Source organism: Mastigoproctus giganteus, unplaced genomic scaffold, assembly GCF_048544385.1.
Source record: "Mastigoproctus giganteus isolate SK-2022 unplaced genomic scaffold, ASM4854438v1 scaffold_15, whole genome shotgun sequence".
NCBI classification, from domain to species: Eukaryota; Metazoa; Arthropoda; class Arachnida; order Uropygi; family Thelyphonidae; genus Mastigoproctus; species Mastigoproctus giganteus.
In genome coordinates this window covers 7276004-7296026 of record NW_028328292.1, presented here as the reverse complement: position 1 = coordinate 7296026, position 20023 = coordinate 7276004, and the positions used below count along the sequence as shown (strand labels likewise).

Genomic DNA, 20023 nt, shown 5'->3' with positions numbered 1-20023 from the left:
AAATCCACCCTACCATACCATGGAATATTGTTCCCACACCTGGGGCAGTGCCCCCAAAACCTCTGTCAGGCTTCTAGATTCCATTCAGAAGAGGGCAGTTGGGTTAATTAATGACTCATCTCCAACAGTCTCTCCACTCTGTCTCAGACTTTCTGTTGCACGCCTTTTCTACAGATACTTCCATGGGCACTGTTCTTCTGAATTGGCTTCTATAGTTCCCGCTCTCTCTTTCAAAACAGTCCGAACACGTGCCGCCAGCATCATCCATTTACTGTCAAACTTCAAACTCACAGAACCAATTTTTCATCTTCCTTGTTTGTTCATTCAATTGCTGTTTTCTGGAACAACCTTCCTTCATGTGTATTTCCTGAAAATTACAGTCTATAGAAGTTAGTCTAATGTCAATAAATATCTTCTTTTGTCTTCTCAACCTCTAACCCATGCACAGTACTAAGTACTATAGGTTCTAATACCTCTCGTTTGTGGTTTTCATAAAAAAAAAAAAATGCACCAAATATAGATAATAAAATTCATGGAGTGGTAAGATTACTAGAACCAGACTGTTAGAATATTGGTGAGGTTATTGTCGCTTGGAAAGCTGCCAAAAAAAATTTTGTGAATTTCATAAACTTTTCCATCGTGAAATTAATGTCAATGATTTCTGCGACTGTGTGGAAAGTTTTCTTAAAAATAAAAAAACTGCCACAACCATGAAATTTTAAGTACTATACAAAAGGCGAAAAATATCAATACAGTTGCTGTTAGTTCTGCAGAAAGAGGTTTTTCTAGGATGAATATTATATTTTCAGATAAAAGAAGCTGCCTCAGTCCAGAATGCTGCAAATTTGATGGCGATTGGATTCCTGGCACCCCACTCATCTGTTCAAACATGGCCTCTTGTCACCACTCAGCTGGTGACAAGAGGGTGAAAAATGGAGGAAATAAACAGCATGATGATAATCAACTTGCAGTTTGGAAGTACTTGAAGGGAAAATAAAATATTTAATAAACTGTTTGGTTTTTCTTTTTTACCTATAAAAGGGGGAGTAAGGTGCTAGAGAACTGATTCTTAAACTTTTTGATTCCCACCACTGGTTATATCCTTAGCTAAATAAAAAAGGTATATTCCCAAAAATTGATTAAAACCTTAAATACTTATTTATTACAGTTGAAACCCTACTATTCTTCTATGCTATGATATTCCATCCAAAACACCAATACGATAGCGGTAAGAGAGATACTGTTATAGACTTTCCTTCTTCTGAAATGGAGTCAAAGTATCAACTTACACAAGGAAAGATGGAAGTTTGTTCCATCAATTAATCACCCGCTGGCTAAAGGCAAATTTCCGCACATCTATTCTACATCTGTCTTTCCTCAATTGACTTTTCAAGAAGCCATTCGAGTGGCAGGTGTAAGCAAATCAGTTGATCATGTGAAGGAAATCTTTCCGAAGCGGCTTCAGTAATTATGCCAAGCAGGTTAGGACATATTTTTGTATATTTGATATTGGCAAGCATGGTGCGTAGCCCCCTAGTATTAAACTGACTATGCCCCATCTTGTTGGAGGACCACAAGGTCAACAATGATCAGGGAATCACTGCATTTCAAATATTAAACAAATCAACACATCGCTGAACTACACAGGAAATACAGCTGTAGGAATGTGGATTGCAAAAGAATATCCCATAATTATTGCTAATTATTTACTTGATAATGTTTACTATCATGCCTTGCTCGAGCACTCTTATTTGTTCTATAATGAGAGTACAAAAATGTACAGAGTTTTAAAAAATTTTATAACGGGCTTTTTTTGTTTATGTCCAGTAACATAAAAAATGTGCTTGTTTTGGAGAAAAGCAAGTTATCCACAGTATTTTGAAGGTGTACCTGGTGACTACTCAAGTGGGACCCCTTGGATAATAGTCTTTGATCTTCAGTGATTTGTTACTGATAGGGAAAATATGTTGAAATATATTATTCTGCTATTTATCAACTGTACAGCATGCATTAGTAATGTGTAACTGAAGCACATTACTGTTAGTTTTCTACTTTTAATTTTGATATAATTGATCTATCAATACAATCAAGAATTATTCCATTGTTGAAAGTTTATTTTTATTTTTGATGATTATATATGTGTACTATGTCGATAGCAAATTACTATATAAGAGCTTTTTATCAAAGTTCTTTGAGTGATTGTAATAAGTGGCATGGACTATATTAAGTTACTGTGCAGGAAAAGTTTTACCATTGGAAATTGGTAAAATTTACTTGCTGACAATTTAAATTGATTTATTTGTTTAGAAATGTACTTCTTGTATCCTTTGCCCATATGTGGGAATGCATGTGCGTTCATTGAACACCACTTATTGTTATCACTTCAGGACTGATTAACTGATAACAATAACTGAAGAAACAAGAATACAGCTGTTTAGCATTTATTGATGCAGAGTGGAAATTGTGCGATTAAAAAGTGGAAGTGAACAGAAAGAAAACATTAAAATCAAGAATGAGAAAAGGATTAATGTCCTGCTGTAAACCAGTCAGATTGGTAAGAGTACAGATACAGGCAACCCCCGTATAACATGGTAGTTGTACACGCAGTTTCGCTCTAACACGATTGATAAATTGCGGTAATCCTCGCACAACACTCTACTTATATAACATGGTTTTGCTTTAGCACGGTTAGAGAATGCAGAAAACCTCGCATAACACGGTATTTTTGTGCTGGGGAAAACCCTGCTATTGTGTTAGGTGTGATTTTTCAGTGTTTCCATTCCTTTTTGTGAATCCCCGCTAGTTGTTATTGCATTTGTGCTATTTTTTTAAAGCACATTAAGCAGAGGTCACTACCATAAAATAATTTGCAGGTTCTGGTTTATTGGGCAAGATCGATCTTATTGCATTTGTGATAGTTTCGATGGCTGGAATTCTGTCTATTTTCGCGATATTATGGTGAAATGTGTATTCCCCTTCCATGAAATATTCAATCATATAAAAACAACAACATAAATAAATTTTCAGTAACTCGTTACTCGTTATCTCACTTGTATATATCGTGTTTGTTGCACCTTGTGCATGCCATATTCTTTGTTATTAATTGCTTATCATTTTTACTGTTTTAAATTTTACAACCAAAAAAAAAAAATATGTGAACAGAAATATCAGTTAGTTGGTATATACATATTACAGTACAATTAATTCAGCTATGTATGTAAGCATAAATTTATTTTTATTTTACTAACTGGAAAATATTCTTCCGATTTTTGCATATCATTTAACTTTGTTAATTGGTAAGGTAATAGAGTTAAATTTGCTTTGTATTGTGCCTTTGGATGATATTCCAAAGGCACACTATTTTATTATGAGGAGTCCATCATAAAGTTATTTGATTAAAGTGAACCAATTGTAAAACAGGGGTCCACTGTATTTTGTTGGGCGATCCTGGGTACTATTGAACTTGTGCTTGTTTGAGACCATAAAAATTTTGACTTCAAAGCATGCAGTTTGTGGCTTTTAAGGTTTTTGTAAGGTTACTTTGGTTTTTATTTGGTCGTTTGTAAATTTTTCCAGGTATGTATTACTAAACTTTGTTCTAATATGTAGGTTAGTGTAAATGCATCATTTTAACAGCTATCTACCAAAGTAGTTCATTTAATTAAATTGGCATCATTTTGGTTATATCTCATATTGTGACTGCCTTCACAACGAGTTGCCATTTTATTGTACTACCTCGAATAAGTAACGCTTCACCAGTGGAGAAGACTATTATTATTTATTAGTCTAAATTTTGTTCTTAAGAACCTTATTGGAATAATGTAATTTCTTTGTTGTGAATTAAATTCTAGCCCTAAATTATGTCTAAGGAAAGGAGGGAAAAAAAAACAGTACTCAAAAGAAACTTTATTTCTTTAGAATCGAAGATATAAATTTTGAATCATCTTAAAAAAGGTGAAAAGGTATCATATGTTGAAAAAGTTTTTAAATTTAAATGAACAGAAAATTAGAACTGCTGTTGCTCTTTCTTTTCCGTGAATATAACAGCTCGTCCCTGAGCACCAATAATTGAGAAAGTGGAAAAGGCAGGCAGTAAAAAACTGGTCCCATTAGATGGAAATGTAATTAAACAAAAGGCACTAAAAATTTCTAACCATTTTTAAAAGAAAATGGAGAATCTTCTGTAACCCACAGTTTGTAGCCAGTGAAGGTGGTTTGAGTGATTTAAAAACCACTTCTGGTTACATAATATAAGAATTCAAGAGGCTGATGATGAAGCTGCCAAGAAGTATGCAGAGGAATTTCAAAAAATTATTGAAGAGTATGGATACACACCACATCAACTTTTAAATGCCAATGAGACAGGTCTTTGGTGGAAAAAACTACCAGGTTTTAAGGCATCAAAAGATTGAGTAATGTTACTTACGTGCAGTAACGCATCAGGAGATTACATGATAAAACCTATGCTGGTTTATAGATCCTCTAATTCTCATGTAAATAAAAATGCATTACCAGTACAGGTGACTCTCGGTTTGCGAGCATTCACTATAACGAACGTCACAATCATTCAAACTTTCTTAGTCTCCAATAGATAGTTTCTTATAAATCGTATAGGGAGCATAATTGTAAGATTTAAATAAATAAACTTTTTAAAAATGTATTTATTACAATAATTGTCAGGAATTGTTGAACTGGGCAATAAAATTGATCTTGGTGTGACAAAGCTTTTACACTTGCATTTTGAGGAATTAACAACCAATGAAATAGACACGTCTAAATCTGAAGTAACAGAAGAACCTGATATTCCACAGCCTCCCAGAACATTTACAAGGCAGAAAATAGCTTCAGCTTTTAAATCAATTTCTGAGGAGTTGGCAATCATTGAAGAAGATGATGCAAATATGGAAAGAATTGCAAAAGTGGGGGGGGGGGGCATTTACGACTGTCTAGCATGCTAAAGTGAGATTTTTGAAGAAGGAAAAAAAAAGAATCCAACTGTGCAATCTTCTGTAAAGACATATTTTAAAAAAATTGGAAAACCCAGCTGTTTCTTCATTATCAGACACCCTTCCATCTACCTCATCTGCATCTAGTGTCACTTATGTGGAAAATATTGAATTCTGATGAAGATATTCAAGAATAAAAGTTGAATACATATGTTATGTTAGTACTCATTTTCTTTATTTCTATTTTTAATTAAAATTAACAAGTACAATATCTTGTTTTTTTTTTGTTTTTTTTTAATTTTATTTTACGTTACGTATCATATATGGTAAACCATAACGCATACATACATTATAATAAATGTATTGTATAGACCATTCGATGTTTAGTACATGGTTTTAATGCTTTAAAATGGCTGCTAATTTATCAATACATATTGTAAAAGCTCAGGAATGCAAGATACACATAACGAACAAAGTCTTGGAATGGAACTCGTTCGTAAGCCGAGAGTTGCCTGTATATTGGAAAGCCAAAAAAATAAGTAAAATCGTCAACATTAAATGTGTTGGAAAAATGTATGGCCAGAGTCAGTTCATTCGGGAAATGTGGTCGAACTGGCAGAAAAGGGAATCATTGTGATAGTAGTACTTGCTAAGTTGGTAGGAGGGGAAGGTTGTAATTATGACTACTGAAGATGTTCACAAATTATTGGTAGGAAAAGAGGCTGGTGGAGATGGCATCGGAGGTAAATCAATTCAGATCAGAGGATGATAAGAGCAGATTAAAATTCTGAAGTTCCAAATTTTACACATAAAAAGCATATGGAAAGGCATGAACTTAGCTGAGCAATTAGCATCTTATTTTTCGAATGCAGATCCTTCTACTGAAAGGAGCACAAAGTTCAAACGGGAGCTTCAAAAATGTTTAGCTCCATATCAAGAAATCTACAAAGATCTATCAAGCAAAAGCAAACAAGCCCAGATTACTGGTTTTTTAAAGAGAGCAGAAGGTACATGAAATCTTGATGTTGCAGAAGAAAGTTCAGAAGCCGAAGATATTTTGCAACAGAGAAAACATTCTTGTTTGATTGTGCTTAACAGCGATGAAGAGGAAGAAAATTAAATGAACTTAGATTATCTGATATGTGTATCACAGTTTGTAAGGTAAGACATTTGTTCAGTTATTACTTATTATAAAAATTAAGTTTCCAATAGTTATAAAAAAAATTTGTGTGTTTTTGTTAGCTTTTGGAACGTAACCCCCCCTTTTTTGTATGGGTTCTTAGTTCTGTATAACACGGTTTCGCATTGCACGAGATTTTGTAGGAACCAAACTACAGTGTTATACAAGGGTTACCTGTACAGTACTCTTTCATGGAGTAACTAGGCATGCTGTGTGTCAGAGTTGGATGTTACGTAATCACTTATACTACATTTGCATAAACTGAAGTGCTAATAACAATAAGTGGTCTCTCTCTCTCTCTCTCTCTCTCTCTCTCTCTACGTATTAATATACATCTGAACAACACTTAATAAAAGTGCTGTGTGACAACATTCATAATCACAATAAGTAGCATGCACTGTATGTGCATAAGCATATATTGTCTTTGCCTGTCCATCTGCATGTAAAAACTTGACTCCCATTGGGTGGATTTTTTTTTTTTTAAGATTTGGCAGTTATTTATTTTATATATTTTTATTTTATTTATTTATTATTTTTATTTTTTTTTTTTTTTGCGGTTTGTACAGAAAAGGAAATTCACATAAATATGGTTTCAATGTAGTATTTGTTAGCTTTGACAATTTGTGAATACTTTGCACATATTATTGTGTAATACATGAATACAATACTCTTGAACGTGATGTTACTTATGAATAGATGGGGGGTGAAGAAGTGACTTAAAAAGGCATATGGGAGAAGAATAAATATATAGAAAAGAAAAAAAGTGAGCATGCCTAAAATGTTAATGCACTAGCATGCATTACCTAACTTTATGTGTGGGTGTCACTTTGTATATTAATATTCATGTGTTATTTATGGTGTATTATTAACCATATTTATAGGTTTGCCCCCAACTGGCAGTTGGCAAGATTTAAAAGACCATATGAGAGAAGCTGGTGATGTCTGTTATGCTGATGTCCATAAAGATGGTACTGGTGTTGTGGAATTTCTTCGCTATGAAGATATGAAGTATGCTGTTAAAAAGCTTGATGACTCCAGGTTTCGTTCCCACGAGGCAAGTTTATGTTTGAATTATTGAAAGAAATGTTTTGACTGTTTTCAGACTAAATTATAACTAGAAGGGATGGGAAAGGGAGCACAAGATTTAATGAGTTAGAATAGTTTTAAAGAAAGGTTAAGCAGTGTATACATGACATTACTCATCTCCACCCCCAATACAGTTGTAAAATGTGTGGGGCTTGGTGTTGTTATTCTTAGTTCCAGTGCTTCGGTGGAAATTGCCATTAAAAATAAAATACAGTCAAAATTCTTTTCTATTGATACCTCCCTCCCAGAAGGATGACAAGAAAATAAACCTTGTACATTTTGCGTTGATTGTATGGTATCTTTGTATAGGTGTAAATTCTTATGTATGTATCACAGCACAGTGGCAGAAACCATAAATTCTGCTTACCACCATGGATTGCCAACCAGCCCCACTTGACCAAAACGGCTGTTGAAGAATTGTTACTACCAAATTCCATTAATGAAATGACAAAAAAAGTATTTCGAAAATAAACAATATGGTACTTCAAACTACCGGGAGTATCTGACTTAAATGTCTTTATATGTCAATGCACACAGAGTATTGACATATAAAGTTAGTCCCACCCTGCCCCAGCCAATGTGAAAGTTGTTTTTTCCGGGCCGAGCAGTTGGATGGCAAAATATAATTGAGTTAATAGTATTTAACTTAGCCCTTCTGAGAGTTCATTGAAAGTTAAATAAATTTTCATTACTATGTATTATATTTAATGCTGTGCAAAGCAACATAAACTTAATTAAGGAAAATATAAATAGAGAATCTGTTAGCAGGCCTGTTCTTTTGGCAGTTGGGCAACTGCTTTTCTGCTAGTTTCTTTATAAGGCTGACTTCCTGTATGTGGGATATGTCGATAAAAATATGGGAATGTGAAGCTTGTAATTGGGGAGAATGTAATTTTTGTACGTCAAATTTCAGTCAGCAACTTTTTTTATAGGATGCTATAGAAGCAGATTCATTGTACCTGGATTTCTCAGTTCTGAGCTGATAGGAGATAAAAGAAATAGGAACATAGTTATGTAATTAATAGATATGTTAATCACAAAGATATGTATCTAATGCTGCTCACTGAGCAAATTATTGACACATTTCCTGTATACCTGTAGATACTGGGTTTTGGTTATTCATGCTTGTTAAGGTTTATTGTCCGTAAACCAATAAATGTTGGTTCCTGGGCTTATCGGTTTTCTGAATCAATCAACAGTTGGGATTCAAGTGATGAATTCAACAGCAGAGGAAACCTGATCTTAGAACACATTCATCATCTGTTTGGATTGCCTTCTTTAATTGTATGACATCTTTTGAATGATAAGTGCAACTAACCGTAATCATCAAAATCTGGACCTTGGGATGGTCAGTTTACTGATTTTTCTTCCATCAAAATGTTTTGATAATACAGTAACTCCCTGGTGAATAAGTGGGGATGTCCCAATCCTGTTGGAAGATGTGATCCAGTACCTCTTTGTGTGGAGTCTGAAATGGCCATTGACAATTTTTAAAAAAAGAAATACTATTCAGTTACCATAGTGGGTGTAAAACTACACCATTATTGCTGTTGTTATTCTCTTCAACTAGTGGGTTTTCTTGAACCCATAAAATACGCTCGTACATTTTAAGAGCACCGTGATGATAGAAGTGAGTTTTGTGGGCTAACGCCTTTAATATTTAATTTAGGAAATATACGGATATGAAATTGAATACAAAGTGTGGCAATAAAATTTGCAGACTGGTGCATGTCGCAGTCATGTTCAATGAGTTTGAAAATAAATGGAAGTGGTATGTTGTTCAGTAGGCTGACAAGTTGAAAGTAACCAGCTTAATTAGTAGTTAATATTCCATGTCACAATTTTTCAAGGGAGCAGTGAATAAATATCAAATGTTACTTTAAACTGGGAAAATATGCAGCAAAAAAGTATGAAATGTTAAAACTTTTTATGGTGATGAAACAGTAAGCCATACTAGTGTATGGTATTATAAGTGGTTCAAAGACAGATGTGGGGACGTTCCTGATGACTCAAGAAGTGGGCATCAGTCACTCTCTTGAAATTATGACAGTTGCAAAGGTTCAGAAAACTGTTGCAAGGGATTCTTTTCACCCTTCAGAAGGATGGCTGATGAGTGGGATGTGAAAGGAGATGATTCTTAAAATTATGCAGACTTTGTCCAGGTTTGTCAAGGGAATCCTAATATCTTCGACTGTATTGTCACTGGAGATGAGTGTTGGGTGTTTTAGTACAACTTAGAGACGAAGTGTTACGGCATGCAGTGTACCCCAAAATCATCCCAAGGCCCAAAAAAAAGGTTTGTTAATGTAAGTCCGGGATCAAGATGATGCTGATCATATTTTTTCAACGAATGGTGTGGTTTAGAAGGAATTTTTACCTAATGATGAAAAAGTCAATGCTGTGTTCTACATGCAGGTGCTTCAAGTATTTGAAGTGTATTCCCCAGGTCAGGCTTCAATTTTGAGAAAAAGGCAGCTGGTTCTGTTGCACCCATTCTGCACTTGTTGTGAAGACATTTCTGATGAAATATGGCATGTGGTACAGATCAACCATCTACCCTACTCTCCCGATCTGGAGGCGCTTCCGTAGCCAGGTGGGCAGGAACAGCAGTGCATAGCACACGCTTCTTGATTAGACCGGGGTTCGAGCCTGTGCCCACCAAATACGGAGGATGTGGAAAGGTCAGTGGATGACTACCGCATATCCCCGGAGCAATATGGCCTTAGTTGCAAATGTTCCTAAAAACCACATAACTAGCTAACTAGCTCCCGATCTGGCACCAGTGGACTTCTTTCTCTTACCTAAGGTGAAACTGCCCTCAAAGGAAAGAGGTTTCAGGATATTGAGAGCATAAAGAAAAACATGTCCGCCGAACAGGACATCATCTACTTAGACACCTTCGTTGACTCTTTTCAAAAACTTTTAGAAGGACGCAATAGTGCATTCAAATCAGGTGGTGATTACTAGGAATAGAAAAAAAAACAGTTTGAGCTCCTTCACTTTGGGTTCTTTTTATTGCACCAGTCCAGGAACTTGATTGCCACGCCTCATACCTATTCCTCATCATTCAATAGCATATAATAGCATGTTTACCTTTAAGGAAGTGCTTTTAGTAATATAAGTAGAAGTCATTTTGTATAATGTTAGGCACTCTGTTCCATGCTGTCCTTTATCTTTGAAGCTCTGAAATAAAGCTTGGTTATTATGTTTTCATGTATGTAGATCAATATGTTTATGCCAAAACATTAATGTTTTTATATTTGGTTACTTTGTGGCCACCCTGAATTATAAAATTTTTATAACTGAAAGTAATTGACTATTTTCTGTTTTTTGCCATCCAAATAATTTTCTAAAAATTCACCAGAACTATGTTGTGATAAATTCCAAGCAGGAGAAGGCAGCTTCATTGGTTTGCACTTCATGTGTTGTTTTATTCTACATGGCACTACATATGTGTATGATATTGCATTTTTGGGTTTACAATGGAAAATTTCTTTTTGACTCATTCTGACCCCTCCTCTGTTTCGCCGTCATAACATTTTTTTACTCTGCCTTTTCACAAAAAAAAAAAAAAAAGTGAAGGATGTGCCATTAAATTCAAAAATTTTTTTAATAAAATTCTGTTTTCTGCTTATTTTTGTTAACAAATTGGCCATTAATCTATTAATCTGCGTTGCACAAATATGTGGTACTTAGAAACATAGCATTGTTTTCTGCTATATGTTGTTTTTTTTTTTTTTTTTAATGAAAACCCCAAACGCAAGAGGTATTAGAACCTATAGTACTTAGTACCGTGCTTGGGTTGGAGGTTGAGAAGACGTAAGAAGATATTTGTTGACATTGGACTTGAACTTCTGTAGACTGTAATTTTCAGAAAATGCATATGAAGGAAGGTTGTTCCAGAAAAAACAGCAATTGAATGAACAATCGAGGAAGATGAAAAGTTGGTTCTGTGAGTTTGAAGTTAGACAGTAAATAGACGTTGGCTGGTGGCAGCACGTGTTCGGACTGTTTTGAAAGAGAGAGCGGGAACTGTAGAAGCCAATTCAGAAGATCATTTTGCCTAGAAATTGGAGTGTCACCAAAGATAAGAATAGGAGCAGAAGAATCCTTTTTGCGAGATATAAGACAAGACTGATTTTTAGGATTGAAATCAACTAAGTTGTCTTTGCCCCACTGGAGATCGGCATTTAAGGAATTGATAGAGGATATTCGAGAAGTTGAATAATCAGGACAATATTTTTCAAAATGGAAAGTGGAATGCAGTGTGCTATCTTCAGCAAAACTATGGATAGGATTTCCAGTCAATGGAGGGTCATTAATATAAAAGTGGGGGAAAGAACTGAACCTTGGGGGACACCAGCATTAGTGGAGAAGTTAAAAGACAGGGAGCCATCTACCATCACCCTCAGTAACCAATCAGAGAGAAAAACTGAAAAACCAATTAGAAAAAACAGTTGGCAAACCATAAGATGGAAGCTTGTTTGGAAGACCTTTATGCCAAACACGATCGAAAGCCTTTGAGATGTCAAGAGCAATTGCTTGTTTTTCACCAAACTTTTCCATTGAATTTGTCCATATATGGGTAACATAAGCCAGAATATCACCAGTGGATATACACTGAGTGAATCCATACTTGCGATCGTTGATCAGACTGAAGGTTTCTGGGTAGTTTAACAGTTGGCAGTTAATTGATTTCTCCATTACTTTAGAAAGAATAGAAGTAATTGGATGGGAGGGACTTGTCACCCTTTTTAGGAACTGGCTGGATATGAGCAAATTTCCAAGCAGAAGGAAAAACACCTTTGGAATAAGAAAGTGAAAAAAGGCGGCAAAGAACAGGAGTAAGTTCAGGAGCACAGGTTTTGAGAACAAGTGGAGAAATACCATCAGGACCTGGAGCTTTCTTAGCATAGAGATTCATCAAAATCCTTTTGACGGAAGACCACAGGAGGCATTGAATGGAGAGTGTTGGGAATGGTGGGAGGTGTTTTACCAAGATCATTAATACATGAGTTGGAAGAAAAATGAAATGCTAACAGGTCCACTTTATCCTTGGCTGAAGTGACAACAGAACCATCTGGTTTTGACAGAGATGGGCAAAAGTTGCAGCCAATAGCTTTGGCAAGAAACTAAAATGCTCGGCTACCATTAGGATAAGAAGCAAGTTTTCTACTTGTTCAAAATCTTGTTTAGACTGATTAATGACCACTTTACAATTGTTGTAAGCTTTTGTGTAGGCAGAAAATGAAACTGAAGAATTGGAAACAAGCCAATTACAATATGCAACATTCTTCTCTTGAACAGTTTTAGCACATTTATTGGTAATTGAAGGAGAGATTTTAAAGTGGAGTATGGAATAAAGGATTCCATTCCTACAGGAATAACTTCACTGATACGATCTGAGCAAACATCGACAACGGAAGTTTTAAAACATTAATCCGACCAAAGAAAAGAAATCTCGCAGGCCATCCCATTTTGCATTCTTGTAATGCCAAACAATACGAGGTTGGGAATAGCTATGAGATAAAGGCTCCATTGGAGAAGATACAATCACCAAGTTGTGATCTGAGGTGCCTAAAGGACCACTCACTCCGACCGTGTACTTAGAAGGGTTGTTTGTGAGAAAAGGATTAAGTGAGTTGGCTGTATGATTGGGATCGTCCGGTATTCTTGTAGGTAAATGAAGAATCTGTGCTGGGTCATTAGGAATTGCAAAAGCCTCAGCATCTTGACCGACTGGTTCGGTGTGATTAGAAAACGGAAGCCAGCTGGAGTTGTGAACAATAAATCGCCAAGGAAAATTACCTCACTGTTAGGAAAGTTGCAAAGAGTGAAAGTCAAAATTGCTCCAAGTGATTAGTGGAGTAGGGAGAACGGTAGAGACAACAGATGAATTTGACACAGCGAAGTAGAGAGATTTTACGCCAGAGAAGATCAAAAAGAGGAGATTACAAAGTCTCTGACAGGGAATATCGGAACTGACATATGCACAAGTACCACCTTTTAGGAGAAAGGAATCATACTGTGAATAATTTGGGCAACTGAGATGAGCAGTAGTTGAATCAACGGATAACTGAGATCCTGTCAGAAAAAGTACATGGGGTTTGGCAGACTGCAAGTGGAAATGGACATCGTTGAGATTAGAATTAAGACCACGTATATTTGTGAAATGAACTAGGAATTGTTTGGGAAGTTTAAATCTTTTTGCAGATAAGCTTACTTTATTAGTTTGTTAATTCATGGTGTATTTAATAGTAAGAAAAGGTGGGGGGGAGCACATGCTGTATGAAGTAATGAAATTTTTGGAGAGGGCATACACGTGGTAAGAATATACCCAGATCCTTGACATAACGGGCCCTCGACAGTGCCCCCTGCTTACACACTACTTGGACCCCCTGCAGTCACTGTCTGGCAGAGTAGAGGTAGCAAGATTATACACTAGCTGATCCGGAAGCCTCCTAAAGAGTTACCAGTAGGTTCGGTCCGATGTACTAACTAGCTGCCGGCCTGCAAACAGTTTTAGAGCTGTACCCTCGAAATTTAAAGAAGATTGGATCCTGCTGTGACGTTCATCATAACCTCAAAAGTCATCAGTCATACTGCATGATGGAACAGATGGGGAAGTGTTGACCGGAACTTAGCTCTGGAGGCTTAACATGGGTTCCACCACTTCGAGCCTTCAATAAGCAAAGTGGTGGTATTGCACCGGTTGATGAGAGTCATCTACCGCCTAGTTTCTTGATTAGACCGGGGTTCGAGCCCGTCACCACCAAATACGGAGGATGCGGAAAGGTCAGGGAATAACCACCACATATTCCCGGAGCAATATGGCCTTAGTTGCTAATGCTCCTAAAAACCAAATAACAACAACAACCACCTGGTATTGCCTGGTAACACAGAGGGTGGCATTCCTCCATGTGGTATGGGTGCCATGCCTTGACCCCTGCTTACATTGGTTCATACCTGGGTGGTCACCCAGTGTGCTTGTGCATGGAGGTTATACCCAGCATTACTAACAGTCCCACTATCGTGAAGGTGCAAACAGAGGATTTGGCTGTCACAGACCGTCCGGACTTCGCTGAAATTGGGTATACTTGACTTGAATATCACCCGAATATCAGTCCCATCAGCATTTTAGACTCCCAGGTAGCAAGTACAGCTTGTCTGGCATATATGAGAGAATGTCTGTGACAACCTCAAGGACCAAATGTCTATATGTGATTGGAACGTTTTGTCATACTTATCTGTGCAAAAGGATTGTAAAATCTGGAAAAGGTACCCTATGTAGATGTGGATCTTTCAATTTCAAACAGCAGGAAATGTGATGTAATTAGACATTTGAAGGAAAATAAGTATATTACAGCATATGGCATATGGAAAGTAATGCTAAAATAGATATAGTACTTCATAGTGAACATGATACTATCAATGCTGAACGATTATTTGCATTGTTTATCATAAGACATAACATGGGCGCCTCTGTAGTCTGGTGGGAAGGAGCAGCAGTGCGTAGCACACGCTTCTTGAATAGATCGGGGTTCGAGCCAGTCACCACCAAATACGGAGGGTGTGGAAAGGTCAAGGGAATGACCACCACGTATTCCCGAGCAATATGGCCTTAGTTGCTAATGCTCCTAAAAAAACAAAAGACATAACATTTCTCTGAATTGTGGCTAATCTTTCAGCTATGTTGTTCAGAAATATTTTTCGTGATGGTGAAATAAAAAAAAACTGCTGCAGTTGTGGAAGAGCAGAAACAGGTAGGCTTTTGTTAGTGATCTTGCATAAAGAGGGAAAAGTGTGAGAAGTTGGGTGGCTTCAGAGTGAAAGACTCTACAAGGTACAACATTGGATGTCTTTTGGAAAAACCTGAAAGCATGTAGGATTCCTTAAATAAAAAAAACTGTCTGCACTTAATATTGATCAGTCCTAAAAACGAGTCATGTGGATATAGAAAGAGAAGACTGGTCAATTTGTGATAATAGGCTGTTGTCTAGAAAGGAGTATTAAAGGGGAAGATAGATGTAGTTTCAGTTAATGCATGCTACTGAAGTAAACTATATCTACAATTTTTCTATTGGTACCAAAATAAAAATTAAAAAAGTTGAAGGGGATTTACTTCAGTAAACAGCGAGGCAATAATGTAAAATTACACTAATTTTTTTTTAATTGGGTGAGATTTGAATTTCTCAAAAAAATTAGATTTTCTTCAAGTGGGACTTGCCAAGTGAAAATCCAGAAATTGGAAGTCAAAAAACAATCAGCTTGCTTTTAACATTGACTAGCACATGAATGTCCACTCTAATGTGGAGAATTTCTGTGCAAAAGCAGTATACTCTATTTTCTTTTGATCTGGCCTTCCATGATTTCTTACTCTGAAAGTTAATTTGTGCTGATTTCACAATGGTTCAGAGAGCTATAATAAATTGGCAGATTATGATGGGTTGGACTTTGGCTCAAAAAATAGTTCAGCCACCCTCAATTGGCCAAATTGCTGCTACTTTTCCTGGCAGTAAGGACTTGGGATATAGAATAGACTGAGATTGAACATTAAAGTCATTATATGAAATTAAAAAGAATTATGCATTTTTGAGGTAGGGAATATATCTCCCCTATGTCCTTGTGCAAAAATCAATAAGTGTATAAACCATTAATGTGAAACATTTCTGAACTTAATATTGCTTTTGTGTTTTTTTTTTTTTTTTTTTCCCAAACAAGCTTATGGAGACTGGGGTATTATCCCAGCACCCCATTTAAAAATTGGAAAAGTGAATGAATCGTTCATGTGGGACTCCTTTTTTAAATTATATTATATATGGTTTCTTGTAAATTCACTACCTTGTTTTATAATTGTACACAAATTCTCCACTTTTCTGCTTGCTTGTGAAGTGTTCTCACAATTGTAGTTCATGGTGACTGCATGAATGCTCAGTAAGTGATTTTGCTACGTGCACACACAATCAAGGAACTTGCCAAGTGCACCTTCTGGGGTAAAATGTTTTGTGGTATTTCCTTACCAGTAAAGAAATGGTAAGAAAATACCACAAAACATTTGACTCCGTTATGTATATATTTTCAATTCAGAAAAACATTACGAACATGGGTTTTGAGTGCTTTATCTTTAAACACGGCTGGTGGCAGCTTTATTGTGTCTTCAATACAAAATTTAAATGTGGTTATTTTTTTTCATTTAAATCTTCAAATGCAGAATCCTGTACTGTATTTGAGAATGGGGATACTTATTTGTTTCTTTTTCTGTAACTTACAATCTTTTATTTTATAGGGTGAAATAGCTTATATTAGAGTTAAAGAAGATTATGGGAGTCGATCGAGGTCAAGAAGTCAAAGTTACTCTCCTTGTCGAACAAGAGGATCACCAACTTATTCACCAGCACATCGTTCACATTCTGCATCTAGGTCACTTTCAAGATCAAGATCTCTCTCCAACTGAACTTTGAAAGGAATTTGACCTGCAACTTGTGGATGCAACATCATCCCAAGTCTAACAGGTTTTAACATTTGTTTGCCATTACATTTTTTTGCTATTAAGTGTCATTATCATTTTAACTTGTGTTAATCTTTTACAATGAAATATACAAACTGGCAGTTATGGAACAATTTTCATTGTGTAAGTTTTTTTTTTTTTTTTAGTCCTAAACTAGTATATGTAGTTAATAAGACCTACTTTAACTATTCTTCCAATTATGAGAAATGTAAATGTGTCTCTGCTGTCTCACAGCTTTGGTTACCATGGATGCTGTCATATGCATTGATATACATTTTTCATAACTTAGCTCCCATTAAAGTGGCTTAAAACAAAACAAAAATTGTGATTTTTATTGGAACATTTTATCATTTGATTTTGTGCATACATATGTTGCATTATGCCAGGCCCTGATTATATTATATATTTCCTATTCTTATAGCAGTAACTTGCTGTATATTATTAAAAATAAATTTAATGTTAAGCTAGAAGAGGATTTTGGGAATATTTTTCTGTGCAACTTTTTTTAGGGGTTGGGGGAAAGATTAGTATCATACTGCTATCCCCTACATAAAAAGAATCTGAATCATTTAAAAGTAGCTATACTGTGTATATTTTTATATATATATATATATATATATACACACACACACACTATCATTGAATTATATTAAATATTAACACAAGTTAAATTATAATAAAGTGAATAAATAAATAATTAAGCATTCATTAGAGGCAGCTTCATATGGAGGAATCGCAAGTTGCTGCCTCTAATGAATGCTTAATTATTTATTCATTTTATTATAATTTAACTTTCGTCAACATTTAATATAATTCAATAGTAATGGGTCGATATGCTAATTTAGCAACGCCTGTGCCGCCATCTATTTTCCTTTTTTCTTCTATAAAAGCTGATTCAACTTACAGTATGTCAGTGGTGTGGCTCTGCTCTAGAGTGCTATCTGTTCTATAGTTTATTTTTCGCTGCATAAGGACCACCGCCGTGCAAATCCTCTGCATTGGTGAATCGATCGGAGGAGGGAGGGTGAATTGGTACTTCGATCTTTTCACCATGGCGGCGATTGAAATGCAGCGATTCCATGACCATTATTGGCCTTGTGGTCCTCTGTCGATATGGGGCATAATGGTCAGTCTATTCTATTTTATTTTAATTTATTTTGATTTTGTTATCGTTTGGTAGTTCCTTTAACCCTCTTTTGGTGATATTTCACGTCTTTTGGAACTGGTACCTCTCGAGGGGGTACCGCTAAATTAATATGTAATTGGCATTATCCTAAAATTTGTATAGTTTTTGTTAATTGGATTTAAAACTCGAAATTATACAAGGGTTTCGGGGCTACTATTTATGTCTATTCTTTCTTTTCGTTCGTTTGTTTATTTGGGTTGTTTTTATTTTAATTTTCGCTCTACAGTTTTTGCCATACTACTGGTTCATGTTTTATTTTATTTAAAATATTGGATATATATTTTTTTTTTTTTTTTTTAAGATATACATAGAGAAATCCATCAGAAATTGATTTTTTTTTTTTTTTTTTTTTTTCTATATATCATGAGTATTATGGAGTGGTTAAATGGTGTAATCTGTTTTAAAACATAGTGCTGTACCATAATTTGTTTTTTGTATAGGTGCTTTTTAATGTTATTGTTTGAATTTGTACTCCAACTAAGTTGCACTATATAAGAACAAAATAATTAGAACCATAAGTTTGTTGTACCATGCATTGTGCAAGAAACTTCATTATACTTAAGATTGCCCAACCTGTGGAGGATCAGAATTCTGCTTGTGCATAAATTTTCTTTGTCATTGAGAAATGAAGCATACATTCATCAAAGAATACTTGAGGTGGCTATCTTTCATTGTAATTTTTTGTTACTGTTTAAGTCCTATAGGGATGGCTGTTTAACACTTCTAACAGGAATTTACAATTTCCCTTTTCATGTGCTTTAAGAATTATTTGCATAATTCTTATTCCAATTTTAGACAGTCCACTTTGTTTTTCACTTTTAATGTAATGATCTTTATGCAACACTTCTATACATAACCTTTCCTTTTATCAGCCATTTGTAAGGACAAAGTAGTACAGAAGTTTGGCAAACCAATGTGCCCCGTTGCACGGAGCACATTGGTTTGTATGCAGACTGATTGGGTGACATCTATATTACAGTTTTGTGTGTAAGTAGAAAGAAAACTGTATTGTTAGCATGAATGGCAACATAAATTCACCTTTTGTAAGCGGAGGACTACTTGTAAATTCATAGTTGTGGAGATTAAAAAAAAAAAAAAAAAAGAACTAATTATTTGTCTGTGAATGGTAGATGAACAATAGTTTAGCAGTGCTGTAACTAGCAATGCTTGGTTTTCACATTTTGGTTTGTTAATTGTAGGTTTTAAGAAAATCTTACCTAGTATGTGTGACTAATTTTTTTCGTATTGTATAGTGCTTTTCATCTTTTCCATTAGATGTGTCAATAGCAAGTAATGGAGAACCGGTGTCGGCAATGTTTTCCCCTTGAATTATTCTACGCTTATTGGCTCGTATAGTAATGTGTTTCCAGTTTGTTTGTAGATAATTATTCTAATGACTTGGGCAAAGTTCATTGCATCACTGTTTTTGTTTTTTTAAGAGAATGTGTTGAGTGGTGTGACTATGCTGTGGTAATTGATTGTCATAAATGTGCATGGCATGCTATAGATAAGTCATGAAACAAAAATTTTCATTTTAAACAAACAGAACACAACTTTAAAATACAGTTTATTGTATTTCATGACAACATATGTAATTTATCTCTGTAGCATATAATATTTATAAATTTGTGAGAGAAGTCTAGAAATACTGTTTGGAGAGTGCTAAAATATAGTTTGGGAGTGTTTTTTTTTTTTTTTTTTTTTTTTTCAATTTTTGAAAGTTGCCGGGTATGCTCATGTAATTAGCATTAGCAGTGGCAAATGATGCAAGAAAGCAGGCTTATACAGCATCAGCCAAAAAAAAAAAAAAAAAAAAAAAAAAAACACATTATATTTCACCTATTCATTCCCTCCAACAGTTCTTCCTTGAATTTATTTAACTAATCAACCATCCATTAGCTAAAGGCAAACTTCCGTGCATCTATTCTGCAGCCGTCCTTCCTCAATTTGAATTTATGAGCCCCCCCCCCTTCACGAGTGTGGTCTGAGCAAGAGGAAGAATCTCATTAGCATTGAGCTTGCTCAATCCATTCAAGGCCTTAAACACCTCAATCAGTGCCTTGTCTTCAGACACTGCAATTTACAGAACTGGTAAGAACAACACTTTGTTCCACACA

The 20023-nt window shown here is 35.3% G+C and overlaps 1 protein-coding gene across 1 annotated transcript in view; it reads left to right on the top strand.

Annotated features, from left to right (window-relative positions):
• The window catches only part of LOC150074933 (serine/arginine-rich splicing factor 1A-like), a 39793-nt gene extending 23026 nt beyond the window's left edge, over positions 1-16767 (top strand). The window contains exons 3-4 of the mRNA XM_090389332.1: positions 7008-7180; positions 16499-16767. Of these exons, the coding sequence (XP_090245458.1) occupies positions 7008-7180; positions 16499-16666 (341 nt within the window). The 3' untranslated portion in view covers positions 16667-16767. The remainder of the gene's footprint in view (positions 1-7007; positions 7181-16498) is intronic.
• Positions 16768-20023: the final 3256 nt, after the last annotated feature.